We start from the raw sequence: 20,522 nt of genomic DNA on the forward strand, positions 1-20,522 counted from the left end.
TGGAGTTCCAGCCAAAGGCTTGCCCCATCCTCACAGAAGGCTATGAGGAGAATTTCTAGGCCCCTGCACTGTGCCCTGGGTGCACAATGTGGATTTGTCTGCAGATCTTATGGCTGAGTGATTATTAGATGACTCCCTATACCAACTTTTAGCCTTCTCATTACTTCTGGGCTCTTGACACTTGATGTTTTTCTAGGTCTAAAATGTGTTACCCTCTCTGCAGGGACTGCGTAACTAGGTCTGTATGTCCTTTTATCAGCAAAGGGAAAAAGACTATAAATAGGTATGGCCTAGATCTGGAACTTGTGAAAAAGGGCCACAAAGAGAGTGTTTAAAAGCCATGGATGCAGAAATAGAGCAGGATAGAATATCGCTGAGCTGTCTGGCTTTCCAGATTGAGGAAGAAGTCTGGGAAAAGCCCATAGACCTCTTTTTAATTATGTTTATGTGTATATGGGCACACATGGATGACTACAGAGGCCAGAGGCTACAGCATCTTGAAGCTGGAGTTATAGGCAGTTGTTAGCTACCTGATGTGGCTGCTAGGAACTGAACTTGGGTCCTCTGTAAGAGCAAGATATTTCTTTGACCCTCACACCTAAGAATTTTTATCCATTCTTACTCCAAACAGTTCAGTTGGCTTGGTTTTGTGACAGATAAAAGTTAATGATTCTAGTCGGGCATGGTGGTGCACGCCTTTAATCCCAGCACTCGGGAGGCAGAGGCAGGGGCATCTCTGTGAGTTCAAAGCCAGCCTGGTCTACATAGTGAGTTCCAGGACAGCTAGGGCTACAGGGAGACCCTGTCTCAAAAAAGACCAAAAAAAAAAAAAGTTAATGATTTGAAATTGTTCCAAGTATGAAAGAGAAATTCAGAGATATTTGCCTCTTTCATTTAACAACACATTTATAGCCTCCTAGCCACAGAAAACATCATTGGCAAAGGGAAACACACAGACTGTTTTTCAGCAAAGTCATATTCTGGTTAAAAGCAGACAAGTGAAATAGGAGACTACACAGCGTGACAGGTGTTGAGCCAGGACACTGTGGTGATAATGTAGGTGTGCTCGAAGATGGGTGGGTGTTAGCCAGGCCAAGAATGGGGAAAATCTCCAAGGGCCAGAGTAACAATGGGTAGAGGTGTGGAGATATCGGGAACCAGGAGCTGCTAAGCACACTGAGCATAGAAATGGGGTGAGTCACTCTGAGGCAGCTTTGTTCCCTAGCAAGAGCTTTGGAGTCAGACACTGCTGGATCCCAACCTTGCCATTTACTGGCTGTGTGTCTTTAGCCTGGAACTGAGGATCCTCTGAGCCCATTCTCTCACCTCCCTGGCTAAACTAGGATATCTTTTCTCCTCCATGATTGGGGGAAGTCAGAGAGCAGTTATAGGGCCTTTCCCAGTACACGCTCCTGATATGGAAGATACTATGGTGGTAGCAGGATAATAAGTGGGCCTACTTGGCAAGAGAGGAAAGGCCAGGGTGTCTGATTGAAAGCGTGACTCCTTAAGAGGCCACAGACTATATGCACACACATTTTCTAAGTCAAGTAGAAACAATATGATCACCCAAACCCCAAAATGTATAGCTTTGGGGAACAGGTTTAAAGGGCCGGGCATGATGGTACATGCCTTTAATCCCAACAGAGGCAGACAGATCTCTCTGAGTTCAAGGCCAGCCTGGTCTTCATAGTGAGTTCCAGGCCAGCAGAGACTAGAGGGAGACCCTGTTTCAAAAGACAAAAAAAACATGGCTGGCCTGAAACAAACCAATTGATTTCTCACCACTAAATATGAGCTTTGGAGGAAGATCTTCAGTTCAGTGTCCAAGAAAAAAAAAAACGGAAAATCAAAAAAGAAAAGTGTTGAGGGGGGAGGGTGGTTTTATGGTGGCCTGGTTGGCTGCCTTTAGCTAGGAAGCACCCCCTCCTGCTGGAGGGCCAGAAAGGAATGGAAGTGGAAAAGTGGGGAAGAAGCAGGCCTAGTTTAGGCATGAAAGCCCACTAGTTCCCTGGGATGTCATTACATAAGTTTTAAGCTCTAATTAGCTCTCATGTTCCTCTAGATTGGAAGGGCTAAGTAGGTTTCCTTCTCTGCACTCCCTCATCTTGTCCCCAGGAGCAATGGGAATGCAGACAGCGTGCACGCGCACACACACACGAGCAATGGGAATGCAGACAGCCCACACACACACATGTGCATCAGAGCCCAGATTCCATTGGGTCTGAACGTCTGTGTGCATGTACATACCAGTCACTGAACAAGGACTGTTCATGTTCCAGGTACCAGCCCTATTTGATGAGGTAGCCATATATTTTTCCGATGAGGAGTGGGAAGTTTTGACAGAGCAACAAAAGGCCCTCTACCGGGAAGTCATGAGGATGAATTATGAGACCGTCCTGTCCCTGGGTAAAGCTTTGTTTTTCTTTGTCTCCTCGAAGCTCTGAGCCCAGAAAACTGTCCCCATGTCTTTCTTCTCTGCTGTAGCCAAGCTTTCTCAACTGAGCTCTCCCCTCCATGCCTATGCCCTCTTCCTAGTTTTGATTTGGACAGGTTATACATATGCCACCTCTTAGAACAGTCCTCATTCAGCCCAGGTATTCCCATTACTTTGAAAAAAAAAAAAACGTGTGAGGGCTGGAGAGATGGCTCATTGGTTAAGAACACTGGTTGTTCTTGCAGAAGACCCAGGTTTGAATCCCAGCACCACATGGCAGCTAACAACTGTCCATAACTCCAGTTCCAGGGGATCCAACAGCTTCTGTCCTCCTCGGGCATTGCAGGCAATACACTCATACACATAAGAATAATAAAATATATATATTTTTTAATGTGTAACCTTTAAAATGTCCCCATGAATCTGGGCCTGTGCTTTATCCTTAAAAAGGAAGGCCTTGTCATCCTTTTAGCCTCAGATACTTAAAGCATTCTCCCAAAACATACACATAGCATTATCCCTCTTCTCCAAGTGTAACCATTTGGAAGAATTTCCCAGTTTGCTTAGTTGAGAACCAAAATATTCATGGATCAGTGGCTGCATCCATCCATTCTCTGCTAACTACTATATGTTTGTATGTTTACTGTTGCTAGTACCAGCTCTTATTATCACAGATCAGATATTTCCTTAGACAGTCTTGGCTTTCCATCCTATATTTCCTTTATGTATCACTAAGCTTTGCCCCCTGCCCCTAATCACATGGGAGGGAGAGGGATGTTGTGGAGGTGTTGTCTATAAAGTACTTACTTTGGTATTGCTCCAGGATAACACGCAGCTCTTCCCTGTTTTATTTCCTGTGAACAGAATTCCCATTCCCTAAGCCAGACATGATCACAGACATGGAAAGGGAGGAGGAGTCTCATAATTCTGATGAGTGGCAACTTCAAGGAGGAACATTTGCAGGTACTGAGTGAAGTGATTCAGCATCTACCCCAAGAAACCTGAAACCAGGTTTTCATTTTCTGTGTGTTTTCTGTAGGATATTTAGGAGTGATGTCTCCCTTTCTAGTATTTTATGAACTTAGGCAACCTCTTTCACCCAGGCTTCCACTTCATTATCAGTTGTGAGTTTAAAGCCTTGATGTTCAACCTGGTATGTAGATGAAGTGATATGAGGCATCTGGTCCATACTGAATGAGTGTAGCCACTTCGGCAACATACTGAACCAAATGCCTCTGTAAAATAAGTCATAGTGAGAGGAAAGCATGTGTCTAGAGTTATTTACTCTGGATGTCCTGTTTCATTCTGGATAGGAAAGGCAGTAACAGCTACAGTGCCCAGTCCAAGTAAGTCTAACAAGTTCCTAGACCTTTTTTAAGAAAAATGATTGGAAATTTTAACATGGGGGCTGGGGATGTGGCTCAGTTGATAGAGCTTGCCTAGCATGCATGAAGTTCTGGGTTCAGTCCCCAGCACCACATAAATCCTAGCACTTTGAAGGTAGAGACAGGCAGATCAGAAGTTCAAGGTTATCTTTGGCTGTATTGAAGGTTCAAGGCCAGTGTGGGCTACATGAGACCCTGTCTCAAGAAATATATATACATGGGGCTAGAGAGAGATGCCTCAGCTGCTAGGAGCACTGGCTGCTCTTACAGAGGACCTAGATTCAATTCCTAGCACCCACATGGCAGCTAACAACTGTCTGTAACTCCTGTTCCAGGGGATCTGATGGCCTCTTCTGGCCTCCACAGCCATCGCATGCATATGGTATACTTACATACATGCAAAACATTCATACACAATAAACTTCAGAGTTAAAATGTGTGTGTGTGTGTATCACATCTTTCAGACAGCCAAAATAGTTTTGCTTTTCTCTACAGTTAAGTTTAAAATGCCATATTTCATTGATTCAAAGAGATCACTTTCCTAACACTGAAATTGAAAATGCCTCTTAAAAGAAATGGCATGTGATAGTTAAAATTAGTGGCATTTTTTTTTTCTTTTAGTAACATCTAATAGTGCTTCATTTGGGTAAGATACAGTAATTTCCCCAGACCATACTACTTCTGTGACCACTTTCCAAATTTCGCATTGGTGTGCAAGAACTTTGCTAATGTGGCCTTTGCTATAGGTTTTCTTGGGTCAAGGGCTGATTTAGCCCACAGTGTGTCCAGATCTCTGTAATATTAGGTGGTAGTATGGATACATTTTACTTGTTAGCCACAAAGATTGTGTGGGGATGGTGGGGTGATGGTGGTCCTGTGGTACTGGGGATGGAACCTAGGGCCACGTATATGCTAGGCAAGCACTGTACCATTGAGCTACATCCCCAACTCTCTTTTTACTTTATATTTTGAGATAGAGTCTTACTAAGTTGCTCAAGGTAGCTTGAATCTGTAACCCAGGCAAACCTTGAATTTGTGATCTTTCTGCTTATGCCACCCAAATAGCTGATATTTATAGGCCTCCACCACCAGGCCCAGCTAAAACATTGTTTTGACCCAAACATGGCCTCCATATAACTAGGTCCAAGCTTGGTACCTGTGTCTAGTTCCCACTGAACTTTCTGTCACTTCCCAGCATAGCTACCTTGATATATTTCATAGCATCTGTAGCCTCTTTCCTCTTCTGCAAAGAACCCCTTTTCTACATGGTGGCTACGAAAATTGGATATGGTAGTTCATGTAAATGGACATGGGTAAGGACTTGGGCAGTGGTATCTGTTAAAGTCTTGGTTCACTTTTGATGAGCCTCACATTCAACATTATGATTCCCCCGCCAAAAAAAAAAATCCAGGAATAAATCGTTTAACTTACTGGCATTATTTTTGCTCCTCATTTGCCTCCCAGAAAATGAAGACTCTGACTTGAAGCTTCCAGACTGGGGAGACCCAATGAATGCCACCTCCCATTTTCCTCAGCCTAGGCATCTTGATGGCTTTGGCCTGCGTCTGCCTCAGGATATCACAGAGCTGCCTGAGTGGAGTGAGGGCTACCCCTTCTACATGGCCATGGGCTTCCCAGGGTATGACCTCTCAGCTGACGACTTAGCCAGCAAGTTTCAGTTCAGCCGGGGCATGCGCCGCAGTTACGACGCAGGCTTCAAGTTGATGGTGGTGGAGTTCGCCGAGAGCACCAACAACTGCCAGGCCGCCAAGCACTTTGGAGTGCTGGAAAAGAACGTTCGAGACTGGCGCAAAGTAAAGCCTCAGCTCCAAAATGCCCACGCCATGCGGCGGGCCTTCCGAGGCCCCAAGAATGGGAGGTTTGCACTGGTGGACCAGCGCGTGGCAGAGTATGTCAGATACATGCAGGCCAAAGGGGACCCTATCACTAGGGAGGCCATGCAGTTGAAGGCTCTAGAAATTGCCCAGGAAATGAACATTCCAGAGAAAGGGTTCAAGGCAAGTCTGGGCTGGTGTCGGAGAATGATGAGAAGGTATGATCTGTCTCTGAGGCATAAAGTGCCGGTACCCCAGCATCTGCCCGAGGACCTGACTGAGAAACTCATCACCTACCAGCGGAGTGTGTTGGCTCTCCGCAGGACACATGACTATGAAGTAGCACAGATGGGGAACGCGGATGAGACGCCCATCTGCTTAGAGGTGCCCTCCAGAGTGACTGTTGACAATCAGGGTGAAAAGCCTGTCTTGGTCAAGACACCCGGCAGGGAGAAGCTGAAGATCACAGCCATGCTGGGTGTCTTGGCTGATGGGAGGAAGTTACCCCCATACATCATTTTGAGGGGAACATACATCCCCCCTGGAAAGTTCCCCAGTGGCATGGAAATCCGCTGCCATCGCTACGGGTGGATGACTGAGGACTTGATGCAGGACTGGTTGGAAGTCGTGTGGAGACGGAGGACAGGAGCTATGCCCAAGCAGCGAGGGATGCTCATCCTGAATGGCTTCCGAGGCCATGCCACCGACTCTGTGAAAAGTTCCATGGAAAGCATGAACACAGACATGGTCATCATCCCAGGGGGCCTGACCTCACAGCTGCAGGTGTTGGATGTGGTGGTCTACAAGCCACTGAATGACAGTGTGCGGGCCCAGTACTCCAACTGGCTTCTGGCGGGGAACCTGGCGCTAAGCCCCACTGGAAATGCCAAGAAGCCACCCCTGGGCCTCTTCCTGGAATGGGTCATGGTTGCCTGGAACAGTATCTCAAGTGAGTCTATCATCCAAGGGTTCAAGAAGTGCCATATCTCCAGCAACTTAGAGGAAGAAGATGATGTCCTGTGGGAAATTGAGAGTGAGTTGCCTGGAGGAGAGCCACCAAAAGAATGTGATTCTGTGACTGACAGCCACTGAAGGAAAAGTTGAGGTAACGCGTCAGGAATAGGTGCCCTGCTGTCATTGATGCAGTGTTTATGTCCAACACACACCATTTTGCTTTCCATTAGCTTTGTTTTTAAAGTGCTCTTAGAGCCTGCCATACGAAGTGTAGAGAGCAGGCCTTTAGCATTTTTTCTTTAGTAGGAAACTGATTGCTTAGCTTATTTGTATTTTGTTCTGTGGCCTGGACTCAGGGGCACTTGTTTAATAGGCAAGAACAAAGAGCTTTCAGAACACTTAATCTGAGAGTTATAACAATGCAAAAAGTTACCTGCACTGGAAGAGCATAGTCATTGTTCAGTTCACAAAAAATTGTCTAAAAAGACAACTTTATTTCCCTTATAAATGCTGAACTTTTAAGGCTTGTATGTGTGCCTGATTTACCTGAGATGGTTGTACTGGCTTTTGCTGGTCTGCAGGATTAGGATCCAAGGAGAGAATGAAGTCTGCCTTCAGCACAGTGACCTGTGTCCTGGAGTGGTCATACCATGCCCACCAGGGAAGTCGTAGCTTTTGTTTGCTCTTCTCTAGGGGATGTGAGGGTTTTAAAACATCATCTTAATGTGATACGGACCTTCACACAGATGAACCATTACAGTCAATTCCTGTTGTCACCAGATGTTTGAAGGAAGGTATTTTTAAGCTAGATCATTGAGGGACTGGAGAGATGTTCAGCTGTTAAGAAAGTGTATAGCTCTTGCTCTCAGCACCCAAATTAGGTCACTCACAACCACCTGTACCACCAGCTTCAGGGACTCTGATGCCCTCTTCTGGCTTCTGTGGGCACTATACTCAGGTACACAATTCCACATAGACAGCATATTGAATTAAAAACAAATCTTTAAAAAATTTGAATCTGCTGGGTATGGTGGCACACATCTTTAGTCCCAGCACTCAGGTGGCAGAGGAAGGAGGATCTCTTTGAGTTCAAGGCCAGCCTGCTCTACACAGTGAGTTCCAGGCCAGCTGGGGCTACAGGGATATCCTGTCTCAAAATTACCAAAAAATAAAAATAAAAAAAATAAAAAACTTGAATCTTTGCACCAGAAAAGGAAAATAAAATAGGATGTTATCTAGGACTACAGTAAGTAAAGTCTGAGGACCAAAGAAATCAAGCTGGGTGTTCTGAGTTGAGTACAGAAGAAAAGTAGCTTTCAAAGTAAGCTGGGAATGGGAGCCCAACAGAACCCACCCCAGCAAAAGCCCACACCACTCCTCCCCTTACACCTTGAGCTTACACCTTGGTCACAGAGTAGGGGACGCGTGGAAGGCATAATTTTCCTAATTGTCAGTCTGTGCCTCTACACTAAAAAGGAAAGTGGCTGGCCCTTTGACAAAAGACCTCATCTTAACATACCTTCTCTTTTTTGAAAGTATAATTGCATTATGTTTTTTCCCCCAAGTGAAAAGCTAATAGAAATCTTTACCCTCTTCATGCTGTGTAAGTGCATTCCAAGAGTCACATACGTACGTGTCCTTCCTTGCCCTCAAATCATATTCTCCCCATGTCATTGAGCTCCATGGTAATGCTGGGATCTCTAGAATTACAACAGAGCAAGAAGTTCTTACTATTGCATTCAAGATACCAAAATGCAGTTTTCTTCTCACACACCTACTCCTTATAACACCCCATGAATTCAGCCTCCCTTTCTGCTGACCACTCCACTGCCTCCATTGGATTTCAAAGTTTGAATTGCAGTTATTTTATCTTTTCCTCATTTTTGCTTTTTCCCTCTCCTTGGTAGATAATATTTTCAATTTTCTAAGCAAGTTACCACTCCAGGAACCCAGTGAAAAACTGTCAGAAGAGACAGGGCAGAAAACCATGCTAAGCCACAGCTGTGAACTCAAGCACTTAGGTCCATGTCAGCATGAGCTTCTGCTCTTCCAGATGTTAAGTTCCCCATGCAGCTGCTGAAGTGATGGGAACAGACAGGGATTCACAGTAAATGAGAGATTCAGGAGACCTGGGCATAAAACTGCCTCCTGCCCTGTTTGAAAATCTAACTAGTGAGTACTATTTTTGTTAAAAGTTAGAAGGCAACTCCAAATTCCAAGTTAATTCATGCTTAGGTTCTCTCTGTTTTCCAGCAAATGCAACTGTAGTAGAAACAGTTGGGGCAGAAAACCCATGAGAAGATGGTTTCCTGAAAGAGTGGATGCACAGGGACCAAAAAAGGCTCTGGGCATCCCATCTCAAGACAGCCGCACCTACCCTGTAAGGTGTCAGCCAAGTATAGGACCCTTAATTTCAGAGACAAAACTAGAAAAAAAAAACTTTCTGCCCACTTCTTTTGGAGATGTCTCCTTCTACCTGTTCAAGAAACTGTAAATATGAACAAAGGTAATTCCTAGAGAAGAGAACGTTCGTTCAACACCAAGACTCAGCATTTCACCACAGCTCTAGTGGTGTCCTTTGTGTGGAGAAGAAACCTCGAATAGATGTTCTATTTTGCCTTTGCAAATGCTTCCAGAGGTAGAATGTGTTTCCACATGGTTCAAGACTACAGAAAAGATTTCTTGAAATGTGTCACTGATGAACTACTGTTCCCCATTCCTCACTGAGGAAAATGAGAATGTTAATAACAGCAAAGTTAAGACATTGGCTTGATACTAGAAGATGGCTTTTCTGTAGATAAACTAGTTAGTGTGGAAGATAAGAGTTTAAAATAAATGATGCTGTTTTACTTATCTTTCCATTCTGGTTGGCAGCTATACCTTTTTAGGGTCTGATTTAATGACCCTATTTTTTCCATTATCCTATTTAATGATAAGGCAGCACTTAGCACACAGCTTTTCTGTTTCTCAGGCTGCCTGCAAAAGTCACTAACTTATCTGCTATCTACATGGATGTACAGGGCCCATTGACTCAGCTTGTATGGTTAAGTTTATATTTTTTGTCACAAGAGCAGTGGGAGCGATTGAGCCACGGCTATTTCAGGACTTCCACCCTATAAGAATAGGCCTGAGGTCATTAATTTTTCCACAGTAGTAACTTGTATTCCCATGTAGGTTGACTGTTATGAAAACATTTCTTCAAAGCTATCTGTGCTACAGAACTTATACTAGGACCTTCTAGATGAAGCCATCGCTAGCTCTGTCATTCCTAATATTCAATCTGGATAACAGACTGCCATAACCACTGTTCCTTCCTGTTTACTCAGCTCACATGGATACTATAAGCTGTTCTTGGCATCTTGAAACACCAGCTTCTACTCAGGTACTCATTTTTCTGCTAGTGATTCACCTTTCTGACCTTTTTTAACCAGTCATCCCATTCACCCAGTTTGTCATTTTCCCAAACACATGACAATTATTTGTTTCCCCCATTTGCTTTTATTTGTACTGTCTTGTCATCCCAAAATGGCATCTAAACTCTGCTACTTTCCATGCCATAAGCACCCTGCCCTACTCCCTGGCTTTTTTTTTTTTTTTTTTTTGGTCTTTTTGAGACAGGGTCTCCCTGTAGCCCCAGCTGTCCTGGACCTCACTATGTAGATCAGGCGGGCCTTGAACTCCCAGAGATCCCCCTGCCTCTGCCTCCTGAGTGCTGGGACTAAAGGTGTGCACCACCACACCCGGCTCCCTGGCTTTTTTTTTTTTTTTTTGGTCTTTTTGAGACAGGGTCTCCCTGTAGCCCCAGCTGTCCTGGACCTCACTATGTAGATCAGGCGGGCCTTGAACTCCCAGAGATCCCCCTGCCTCTGCCTCCTGAGTGCTGGGACTAAAGGTGTGCACCACCACACCCGGCTCCCTGGCTTTTTTTATTTCTTTTACTTTGAGCACATAAAAGATGCCATGTTGGGGCTCCTACATGGAAGCCAGTTATCTTAACAAGAAGAGTAGAAAATGGGTTTGACTCCTGTTTCATTCCATAACACCTTGAGTCTCATCAGCTGAGATGCCTTATAGGTTACATAGCACTGGAACTTTCCTAGAGTGATGGCTCTGCTGTCAGGGTCTTCTGGGCTCATTCTTTCACTGACTTAATAGGATCTATGCCTAACAGAGTCCCAGTACAACTGTTTTGCAGAATAGCTATTACCCTAGAATTACTATAGCACATTGAGACATAGTTGTGCTCCCAAGTAGATAAGAACTGACCCCAATAATAAACTTTGATAATAAAGACAATAGGCTATGGTGGCTTTATTTATCTGCTGGTATTGTCAAATTACATTTTAAGCTATCGTCTGTACTTTATTCATCAGATTTGGTACCACTACATTACACTTTTGAGTATATTACACTTGAGTCAAAGTGCTCATGGGATGCACTGAAAGTAATACCAGTAAAAGACAAAATGAAAATATGTGGGGTTTCAAACTAGCTCTTGAAAGGGGAAGAGATGTGGCATAAGTTTTTTTCAACAGCAAATCATGTTTGGGTGCTTTTAGCAATGTTACCAAAGTCACATGAAGGACATCTATCTACAAAGGTTATGACTACAGAAGTCAAAATGTACTAACAAGTTGATGGTCAGAAAACAGTATCCTAATTTTATAAATATCTTTAAAGCATCACACCTAGGCCTTTTTATTGTGTGCTGTTAGGCAATGGAGAAGTGCTGGATGAACTTTGAAATGATGGCCACAGGAGGGGATGACAAAAGTGCTAGGGTGTGGTAAGGTAGACAGTCTGCCTGGTAAATGGGAAAGCAAGGCAGACCCTATCAAACCTGTCTTTGAATAGTCACATAAACTGTCACTAATTATTAAAAATCTTAACAGTAGAAAATACTTGGGAGTAACTCTGTAATTACCTGGTTTCTACGAACTTTTTAAAGTATTTTTCCAAGCAATCCTTGATAGTATTCGTGATTTCTTAATTACAGAAGAAACTGCACATAGAGCTCATGGCTGGCAGAGGTATCAAAGATGGAGCCACTGTTTGGTGAAACACAAAACCTCAAATCTTTTTCAGGCACTTTCTTGAAAATTTTGATTATTGCTCTTTCTACATACCTGCCTTGTACCTAATTTCTCTCTACTTCAGAAAATGATTTCTTGACCACCGGCCTAGAGAACAGATCTCAGTGTAGACCTGAGACAGATGAGGCAAAGAGATTGCTGCAAATCTGGAATTTTGTAGTCCTACAGGATAGGTGACCGACTACAGACCAGGGCCTGGCAGAGTGAGCAGCTTCCAGCTTAGAGCTTCCCCTGTGCTAGAGACCTTTTTGAAACTTGTTATTGCTGGGGACTAGGTGCCGCTCCTGGCTATCTTGCTGTGAACTCGGGAAACTACCTGCAAGTCCTGGGCAGCGCTGAGTCCAAAATAAGACAACTGTATTCATGTGCTTATCAGTTCAAATTCTTCCAACCTCTAAAAATTCTAGAGTATTCTCTCACCTAACACTCTAAAGGGCTTGTGTCAAGAACCTAAGCTGTTAATTTTTTTTTGGGGGGGGGGTCAATCTCCACACCACTTGTAGTTGTTTACCTAATACATTCTTTTGCAATCTCTGCCAAGATCTCATACAGCTGGACTTTCCTATGTCTGTAGAAAGTGATGTTCTTTATATGCTTACTTTAATAAACAACAGAAAAAGGGTTTCTCCCAAAATGTTTACTGTCACATTCAAAGTACAAAATCAAATACACAGATCCAGATACATGAACTACAGAAAAACATCTGTATGTATCCACTGTTTAGGCCTAATACCTATCTATACATTCTAATTTATCCATCAACACTATTTGAAAAGCAACATATTTTTAAAACAACAAAGTTATCAGTAACACTGTCAAATGTAAATTGTTTTCATGTTATCACTTGAAAGGCTAGAAACAGGTATTTTGTAGAAATAAGAGAATACCTAAGATAAATCCAGCTTGTAAGAGTTCTTGAAAACACATTCTATATGGTTAATGAGCATGTCAGTCAGTCTTTGGACATATTAAAGCTTAAAGAAACTGAGTTATAGGAAGACGCTTTGTGAAGATAACTGCATTCAAGAGTTTGGATTCAGGTTTAAATGCAAATAAAGGATCTGATGTTGTGTAGTAGCACATTTCCAAGTCACATTTCTGTGGAGTGAAAACAGTGGGTTGCTCGTGAACATCCAATAGCCGCTAACTGGTCGTGGAGGTGCCTGACTTTTAACACTGTAGGTTATTCCACCATATCAGGGAACACTTCTTCAGGAGAAGCAGAAATCTTAAGACTTGCCAAATACAGAATACATATCACTGAACACAGAAATGTCCTACTCATCATAGAGACTAAGTTACAATAGCTTCTTTAGGATGTCATCTATCTTACCCACAGACCAGAGATATTAAACCTCAGATGCCTAAACATCCCTATTCCAGGCACAGAACTTGAGTGCCTACTCCCATTAACTGGGAACTCACAGACACAGGTCACCATCAGCAGACATATTAACGGCTTCACAGTAGCAACACAAAATGCACTCAGTGTCACATTTCCATAGGAAAGGTTATACATAACTATACACTTCAGTCTTGAAATGTGGACCCAAAAAAGCATTCCATTTTCAGTAACCAACTAATTCAGTGGTGCTCCCAAATCTTCAAATCCTAACTTAGCAGAGCAAAAGTCCCTCCTTAGCTGCCAAGCGCTGGCGGTGAACTTTGTCTTGCTGCAGCTCTTCATGATTTGGGTGCCAGAGTTTCATGATGATCCTTTCAATGTTAAGGGCATACACAGTGTGTGTAGGAATAACTTCCCTGTGTACCTGGGAATTAAAAATTAGCATGTCTCCAGTTATACTTCAGTAAACTTACTTTTCCAACATATAAAATATGAGGTGTTTTGTGTTGCTGTTGTCTGAAACAGGGCCTTCCTGTAACCCTGCTTCTGCCTCCCAAGCACTGGAATTAAAGGCATGTGCCACCACACCTGGCCTATGAGTTGTATTTTTAAAATTTTCATGTCTTAGATACCCTACACATTTTAAATCAGAACCTAATAAATCCCAATTCATATAATAAGGAAACAATGAAATAAAATGGTTCTGTGGACCAGCGAGATGGCTCAGAAGTTAAAAGATATTTGCCATGCAAGCCTGACAACTGGCGTTCAATCCCAGAATTCAGCAAAGTTGGTAGGAGAGAAATTACTTCACAAACTTGTCCTCTGAACTTCAACACACCCACCCACACGCACACTAATAATGAAATTTTAAAATAAACTTTAAAAAAAAAAGGTTCTGAAATAGGAATATGAAAACGGGATTATTTTGCTGTTTCTATTGTGTCTGCTTTTTTCAATGAGAGGCAAAGAAGGAAGGAGGTCAATTAGGAAGAACCACAGGGGTTAGGATTTGAGAAATGAGGCTGCTACTGATGGCTTTAAAAACAATTCTGAAAAGTCTAAAAGTGGAAAAGCTAGAAAGTATCTTTGTAGACTAGAAGAATTGTTACCATATCTATAAGTATCAATAAACTGGAGTTGGAGAGATGGCTCAGCAGTTAATTAAGAGCACTGGCTGTTCTGTGGAGGAACCAGGTTCATTTCCCAGCACCCACACACAGCTAAACAACCATCTGTAACTCCAGCTCCAGGGGAATCCGATGTCCTCCTCTGACCTCCACAGGCATCACATGATATGGGTGCACTTACATACATGCAGGCAATACACTCAAACACATAAAATGAAAAAAATATCAATAAACTTTAAGGAGTCAAGTAATACCTGCAAAGCTTCAAAAAGGTCATACATGTTCACTGGTGGCAAAGATGCAGGTAGAGTGTCCCCAGAGCAAGCCAGCAGGAATGCAGCCTGCTGCTCAGCATCATCAGGGGGTGGGTGAGAAGCTGGATTCTGACTGGCACAGGGAGCAGAAAAGGCTGGAGGGCTGAAAAACAATTTTTTTTAAAGAAATATTCCTAGTATCTACAGTAGAGACAACTGAACAACAGAATAGACAACAGAGGCTTGCTGGAACACACCCATGTTAAGTATCTTTAAATGAAGCAGAAACCTACCACTGTATATATGAATAGCATACAACTGTGATTTTTAAAGGGAGCCCATCTACTAGGCTGGAAACAAAGTATAGGACAACTCCGTTTACTCCCCTTCCCACACTAATATATCCACTTGTTAGGGATACTCAGCCCAACTGTTTCCTGAGCCCTTAAAGAGTTTTCAGTTATAAAAGGAGTAGACTATATAACCAAGGAATATGAAACTAAAAGCAAATTCTTTGAAGAAAGCAAACAGTACTGGTGTTAACAAGCTTAAAAAAATAAACAGGAAGAAAACTACAGCACAAAAGCAGCATAGGCAAAATGGATCTTGCTAACTTCCTAAAATACAGCTAAATAGAAAGCAAGCTGAGAAGTCAGATGGTTTTTATATCAGAGTACAGTAGATAGTCTATACAGTTTCCAAGAATATACAAAAAGGTAAAACAAAAGCAGCAGTAACTCTGTGGATCCAAAGCATTAGACAAAAGCAGCCTTGTTAGAGTAACAGCTCACCAGGGACTGGCCAGCAGGGAATGTGGGGCGCCAGGGCAAACCTGCACCAGAGACATTGTTCCCAGCATCCACTTACTACAAGGAGCCACATTTTTCATTTTTCTCTAGAGAGAATAACTTAAACATGAAGACAGTTCCAAATAGATATACCTGAATGGTAATGAACTGTCATAGGCAGAAACCTTAATAAGGACCCCAGTTTAAAAAGGTACTCATAAGGGGCTGGAGAGATGGCTCAGTGGTTAAGAGCACTGGCTCCTCTTGCAGAGGACCAGGGTTCAATTCCCACCACCCACATAATGGCTAATAACCACCCGTAACTCCAGTTCCAGGGGATCCTATGTCCTCTTCTGACCTCTGTGGGCACTACACCACATGGGTGCACTTACATACAAGTAGGCAATATACACATAAAATTTAAAATATATATAAAATATTTTAAAAATATAAAATGGTACTCATGACAATGGGCTTGTGACTCTTGCAAGGTCTCCAGAGCCTAGGAATGGCCACTGTACCTTCTCTTCCATATGCTGTCAGCTCTATTGCTCTGCCTACCTCTCTCAGCTCTCCTCACACCTGCCTTCCTGTTATTTCTGCCACTGCCACTCTTGCCAGCTCTCCCAATTTTACTGGAAACTGTAGAGGCTATCTACTGTACTCGTCACCTCTTTACTCCCTTTTCCCTAGCCAGATAACCAGACACAGGTTCCAGCCCTTAGTAACCATGAGGAAAACTGTATTGCTTTTTCTTTCCCAAAGAGTTAAAATTCAGTGGCAAAGACAGCACACAGATAAAGGTAATATAGGCCAACTGATAAAAGGGTGACTCAAGAACATAAGACAGGCCTGGGAGTCCTGAGTCGACTGAGGATACAGACCACATCTGTACAAGATACCAACAACAGCTGGAAGACAGGGCACAGGCCAGTACCTGGAACTACAGCTATTACAGTCAGATAAGGATATATGGACAAACACCTACCAGTCCTCTTCCTCCACAACCAAAAACCGAAGTCCTGAACCAACAATCTAAGGCCATATTTCTAGATGACAGCAGGCTACCTCCTCACCAACCCCAGGAGGGACTCCATCACACATCAGAAAGTAAGGGGCATTCACATTAAACAATCACCTCTGATTAAAAAAAAAAATACTAATTCACTCTAAAGCATGCAAACATGCCACTTAAGGAAATAACTGTGCTGCTGTCAAAGGAACTTGAATATTGCAGAAACACAATAACCAATTATTTAACAGTGGCCTATTAACATATGATCAGTGTGACCAAACAGCAAAAACACAAGAAATCACGCACCTTTCGATGAGGTTGTTGTAAGCCACCACACTATTCTTCAGGTACGGCTCTGGGGTCACATTACTACCAAAGGCATATTTAAAATGGCCATCTCGTAACCGGTAAGCTTTCCTTCTTGACACAACTGAAGTAAGTATATCTTTGAGGTGATTCTGCAAAAACAGAAGACAAGTATCAGAATCTCCTTTAAAGTTAACTATAAAACTTCCATTTACAAAAAAAGTCTATAGTATTTAGGTGGAGATATGGAACAGGCTAGCATATGCTAGAACTACACAATGCTCATGAAAGAGCCCACAACCATTCCAGCCAGGGAAAGGCGGCAACATGGGAATGGGGACATGCGTACCTTTATCTCTTTAAAAAATGGCCCTCTCTGTATGTAATTTTCCTAATTTAAAGTGGAATGTGTTGAGTCTGCAGTGCTAGGGACTGAACTTGACATGGGGCCTCACACATGGGAGGCCAGTGCCCTACGACTGCGTATATATTTTTTTAATGTGAATATAATTTTTTTTAAGTATTTTATTATTTGAACACTTCATACAATATATTTTGGGGTTTTGTTGTTTTGTTTTTTAATTTTTCATTGTATTTTTGTGTATTTCATACAGAACAGCTTAATCATCTTTGTGCCCCCTTCCCCTGTGGCACCCTCCCATAGCTCCCCCACTGAAGTTCATACATTCTGTCATTTGTGTTGAGGCCTATTGTGTAAAGTTAGTATCCCCAGATGTCATGCAGTCCAAGTACATCCACTGGGATCTAGTCAGCCTATCTAGAGTCCCTCTCTTCAAGAAGATCTGCTCTTCCTCACCCAGTAGTAGTCAGCTGCCAATAATTCTTTAAGATTGGGGCTTGTTCATTTCCACAGTTCTGTACTGGGTTTTTGTCTGCCTAAGTTTGCATGGGTCTTGTGCATGCTGACACCATTGCTGTAGGTTTGTATGAGAAGGGTCCCAGGCGCCTGTTAGGACCATTTCTGCATGGTCAGCCCCTTCCTCCTTGGCTCTTACAATCTTTCTGCCCCCTCTTCTGCAATGGTCCCTGATCCCTGGGTGGGTGGATTTTAATACAGGAGTCCTGTCCAAGGACCCACACTCTACAGACTCTTATTCTCTGTGTTTTGGCCATTTGTGGCCTTTCGTGTGGCCTCTGTGTTCCTGGCCCTCTGTTGCATGAGGGAGCTTCACTGGTAGGAGTTGAAAGATGCATTAGTGTTCTCTTCATCCCTTGTTCTATGTTCCATGAGCCTTAGGTGTAGAGGTTACATCCTAGATGTGCCACTTAGACTTTGGCAATTCACAATCTCTGTGTGTGGAACTCTGTAATTATCTGTCTCTTTAAAAAGAAGCTTTTTGCCGGGAGTAGTGGCACATGCCTTTAATCGCAGCACTCAGGAAGCAGAGGCAGGAGAATCTCTGTGACTTCAAGGCCAGCCTGGTCTACATATAGTGAGTTCCAGGATAGCTACAGGGAGACCCTGTCTTCAAAAAAAGACAAAAAAAGTATCTTTGATGGGTGGTGACAGGGATACTAGTTATAAATTTAAGGATCCATATTTTGCACATAGAAGAAATTATATTTACATTTGTCTAGGGATATGACAGCCTTGGAGTTTTCTCTAAAAATCTATTACCTCTCTAGCTATGTGTATTTGGCTAGGTTTATAGTACCACACATCAGTTTTCTCCCATTGAGTGGGCTTTAAGTCCAATTAGGTCGCTGTTGATTATCCCCAAGATAAAAGTGCCACTAGTGCACCAATGTCATTTGCTGTGCTGGTCATTGATGTGATTTTTAGGCCTTGAAGCTGGAGTTGGACTATCAATTGATATTCTTCTCCCTTAGCAGCTTGTATAATGCTCTCCAAAGTTATGAGAGTTAGCCTTCAGGGAAGGTGGCTTCCAGGTCAGTTCCAGCTCCATTACTCCAAATCCTGTGTCCAAAGTATGTCCTATCTTCAGGAATAGTATCTTACCATCAAATTCTGGGAGGCAATCAAGGCAATAGCCTGTGTAATTTTGGGAGTCTCTTGGACTACCCTGGCCACAACTCAAAAGAAGGTTTCTCCTGTCTGGCACTGTTTCTTGTTATGTAGTTTTTACTCACAGATTCATGTAGAGATACTGTATGTGTAATTTTTTAGTAGGTTTTTGGACTAATACAATTCCCTCTGGTTTTTTTTTAAACTACCATTTATCTCTCCTCTTTCTCTTCCTGTCTTATCCTCCCTCCCCACCCTCCCCAATTAAAGTGACCCCATTTTCCCCACTTCTCCATTTTATTTTGTAAGTGTCTCCCTGAAGTTGGCTCCTCTCAAAAATTATTCCAGTACAGTAAGCTATTCTTTAAGAGGCAAATGACCTGGAAACATGACTTAAATGTTACAAACATTTAAAGATTTGATATTCATTGGTTATCAAAATCCTTGCATCAAATTCTTATAAGAATTTTTGCTCTCTTAAAAGTCAAACAAACGTGCACGGTATATACACACATAGATAAACAGACATATGCATACACACACACACACTATCTCTTCACCTTTAGCAGAGCCAAGTACTAAGAGAGGGTTAGGAGTATGTGGGAACATAACTAGTCCCAGCATACTGTTATAGGGGAGCCAGGATTAGGTTGGGTATTTCACTTATACCAATAGGACTATTTTCTATCAAGACATTCTATGCAATTTAATAGGGATTTTCATACAGAATTCATTTAATGTTTTAACTCCAAGAGACAACTATTATCTTTGGCATGTAGATGAGTCCCAGAGACTTGAAAAGAATTATGCTTAGTTACCTGAGTACTGTCTGGTAGCAATGCAATGTGTATTTTGTCAAATAACTAAATGAAAAAATGAAATTCTGGGTTGAGACAATCCCACTGTTTGGATGCCCAGATTAATGCTCTTTAAATGTAGTACTATCACAAAAACAAGTGACTTGAGCTACCAAGTTTACTAATCTCATTTCTCTCCCTAAAAACTGTTCTTGTAGCTGTGTGTGGTGGCATTTGCCTTTAGTCCCAGCAGTTAGGAGGGCCTTTAGTCCCAACAGTTGGGAGGCAGAGGCAGGTAGATCTCTGTGAATTCAAGGCCAGCCAGGACTACAATGTGAGATCCAGCCTCAAAAAACAACAACAACAACAAAAAAGCTGGGAATGGTAGTACACATCTTTAATCCCAGCAGCTGAGAGGCAGATCTCTTTGAGACCAGAACAAATTTGGTCTATAAAGCATGTTCCAGGATAGCTGGGACTACAGGGAGACTGTCTCAAAAAACAAACAACAACAACAAAAATAACAACAAAAACTTGTTCTTGTGCTGACAAACATCAGATCAAGGAGAAGGATGCCACCAAAGCCTTCTGAAAAACCTTGGTTAACTGAAGCCAATTTCTTTGGACTGTGAAGTGTTTCTCCTTCAAAAGAAAACAACTTGCAAGTGGCATTTTGGTTCCTTTCTGGTAACATCAGCTTTAAACAACATACACAAACTCATCAGGATCAATCTATAGTTACTTCTGCCATCAGTAAACAAACCTCCACAGCATAGACGACAGCAGAAACAGCATCCTCAGTGACGTTGTCCAGCCCATGCTCATAGGCAGTCACAATCATTCTCCCTTCCAGCTGACCCCGAGTGGGAAGCATCATCGTGTGGGAACAAAGTTTCAAGTCATCATCATCTTGGGGATCCTTTGCCACAAACTGCTGCGCTCCAGAGAGGGGATTCTGAGGCTGGAATCTATGCTGAGTAAGAAAACTTCAAATTATTCACTTCAGTGGCAAGTAATAAAACACAAAGAAGTCCATTTACTGGACCTGAGGACCTATAAATTAAGACCGCCAGAACCATGTCACAAGGGCATTAAAACTTAAAGGAAAAAGTAAATCATGCACAAGTCATAAATTCATACCCATTAAGTGATAATAATGAATTAACATGAATTTGGGGAACAACTGCAGTATACAC

General features: G+C 42.6%; 2 protein-coding genes across 5 annotated transcripts in view; one reads left to right on the plus strand and one right to left on the minus strand.

Moving 5' to 3' along the window:
- The window catches only part of Pogk (pogo transposable element derived with KRAB domain), a 14,878-nt gene extending 4,652 nt beyond the window's left edge, over window positions 1–10,226 (plus strand). The window contains exons 3-7 of one of the 3 annotated variants that reach the window (XM_029553608.1): window positions 2,283–2,409; window positions 3,302–3,400; window positions 5,287–6,089; window positions 6,144–6,762; window positions 8,865–8,945. In XM_029553608.1, the coding sequence (XP_029409468.1) occupies window positions 2,283–2,409; window positions 3,302–3,400; window positions 5,287–6,089; window positions 6,144–6,749 (1,635 nt within the window). In that variant the 3' untranslated portion in view covers window positions 6,750–6,762; window positions 8,865–8,945. Of the gene's footprint in view, window positions 1–2,282; window positions 2,410–3,301; window positions 3,401–5,286; window positions 6,763–8,518 lie in introns of all 3 variants that reach the window. The other 2 variants (XM_029553607.1, XM_008848240.3) reach the window with 2 other exon arrangements.
- The window catches only part of Tada1 (transcriptional adaptor 1), a 26,976-nt gene continuing 14,178 nt past the window's right edge, over window positions 7,725–20,522 (minus strand). The window contains exons 5-8 of one of the 2 annotated variants that reach the window (XM_008848239.3): window positions 20,090–20,299; window positions 16,543–16,694; window positions 14,434–14,596; window positions 7,725–8,311 (exon numbers count right to left, since the gene is read on the minus strand). In XM_008848239.3, coding sequence (XP_008846461.1) covers window positions 8,282–8,311; window positions 14,434–14,596; window positions 16,543–16,694; window positions 20,090–20,299 — 555 coding nt within the window. In that variant the 3' untranslated portion in view covers window positions 7,725–8,281. Of the gene's footprint in view, window positions 8,312–10,916; window positions 13,474–14,433; window positions 14,597–16,542; window positions 16,695–20,089; window positions 20,300–20,522 lie in introns of those variants that run through there. The other variant, XM_008848238.3, reaches the window with a different exon arrangement.

This window comes from Nannospalax galili, unplaced genomic scaffold (assembly GCF_000622305.1).
Source record: "Nannospalax galili isolate Female #2095 unplaced genomic scaffold, S.galili_v1.0 scaffold383, whole genome shotgun sequence".
Taxonomy (NCBI): domain Eukaryota; kingdom Metazoa; phylum Chordata; class Mammalia; order Rodentia; family Spalacidae; genus Nannospalax; species Nannospalax galili.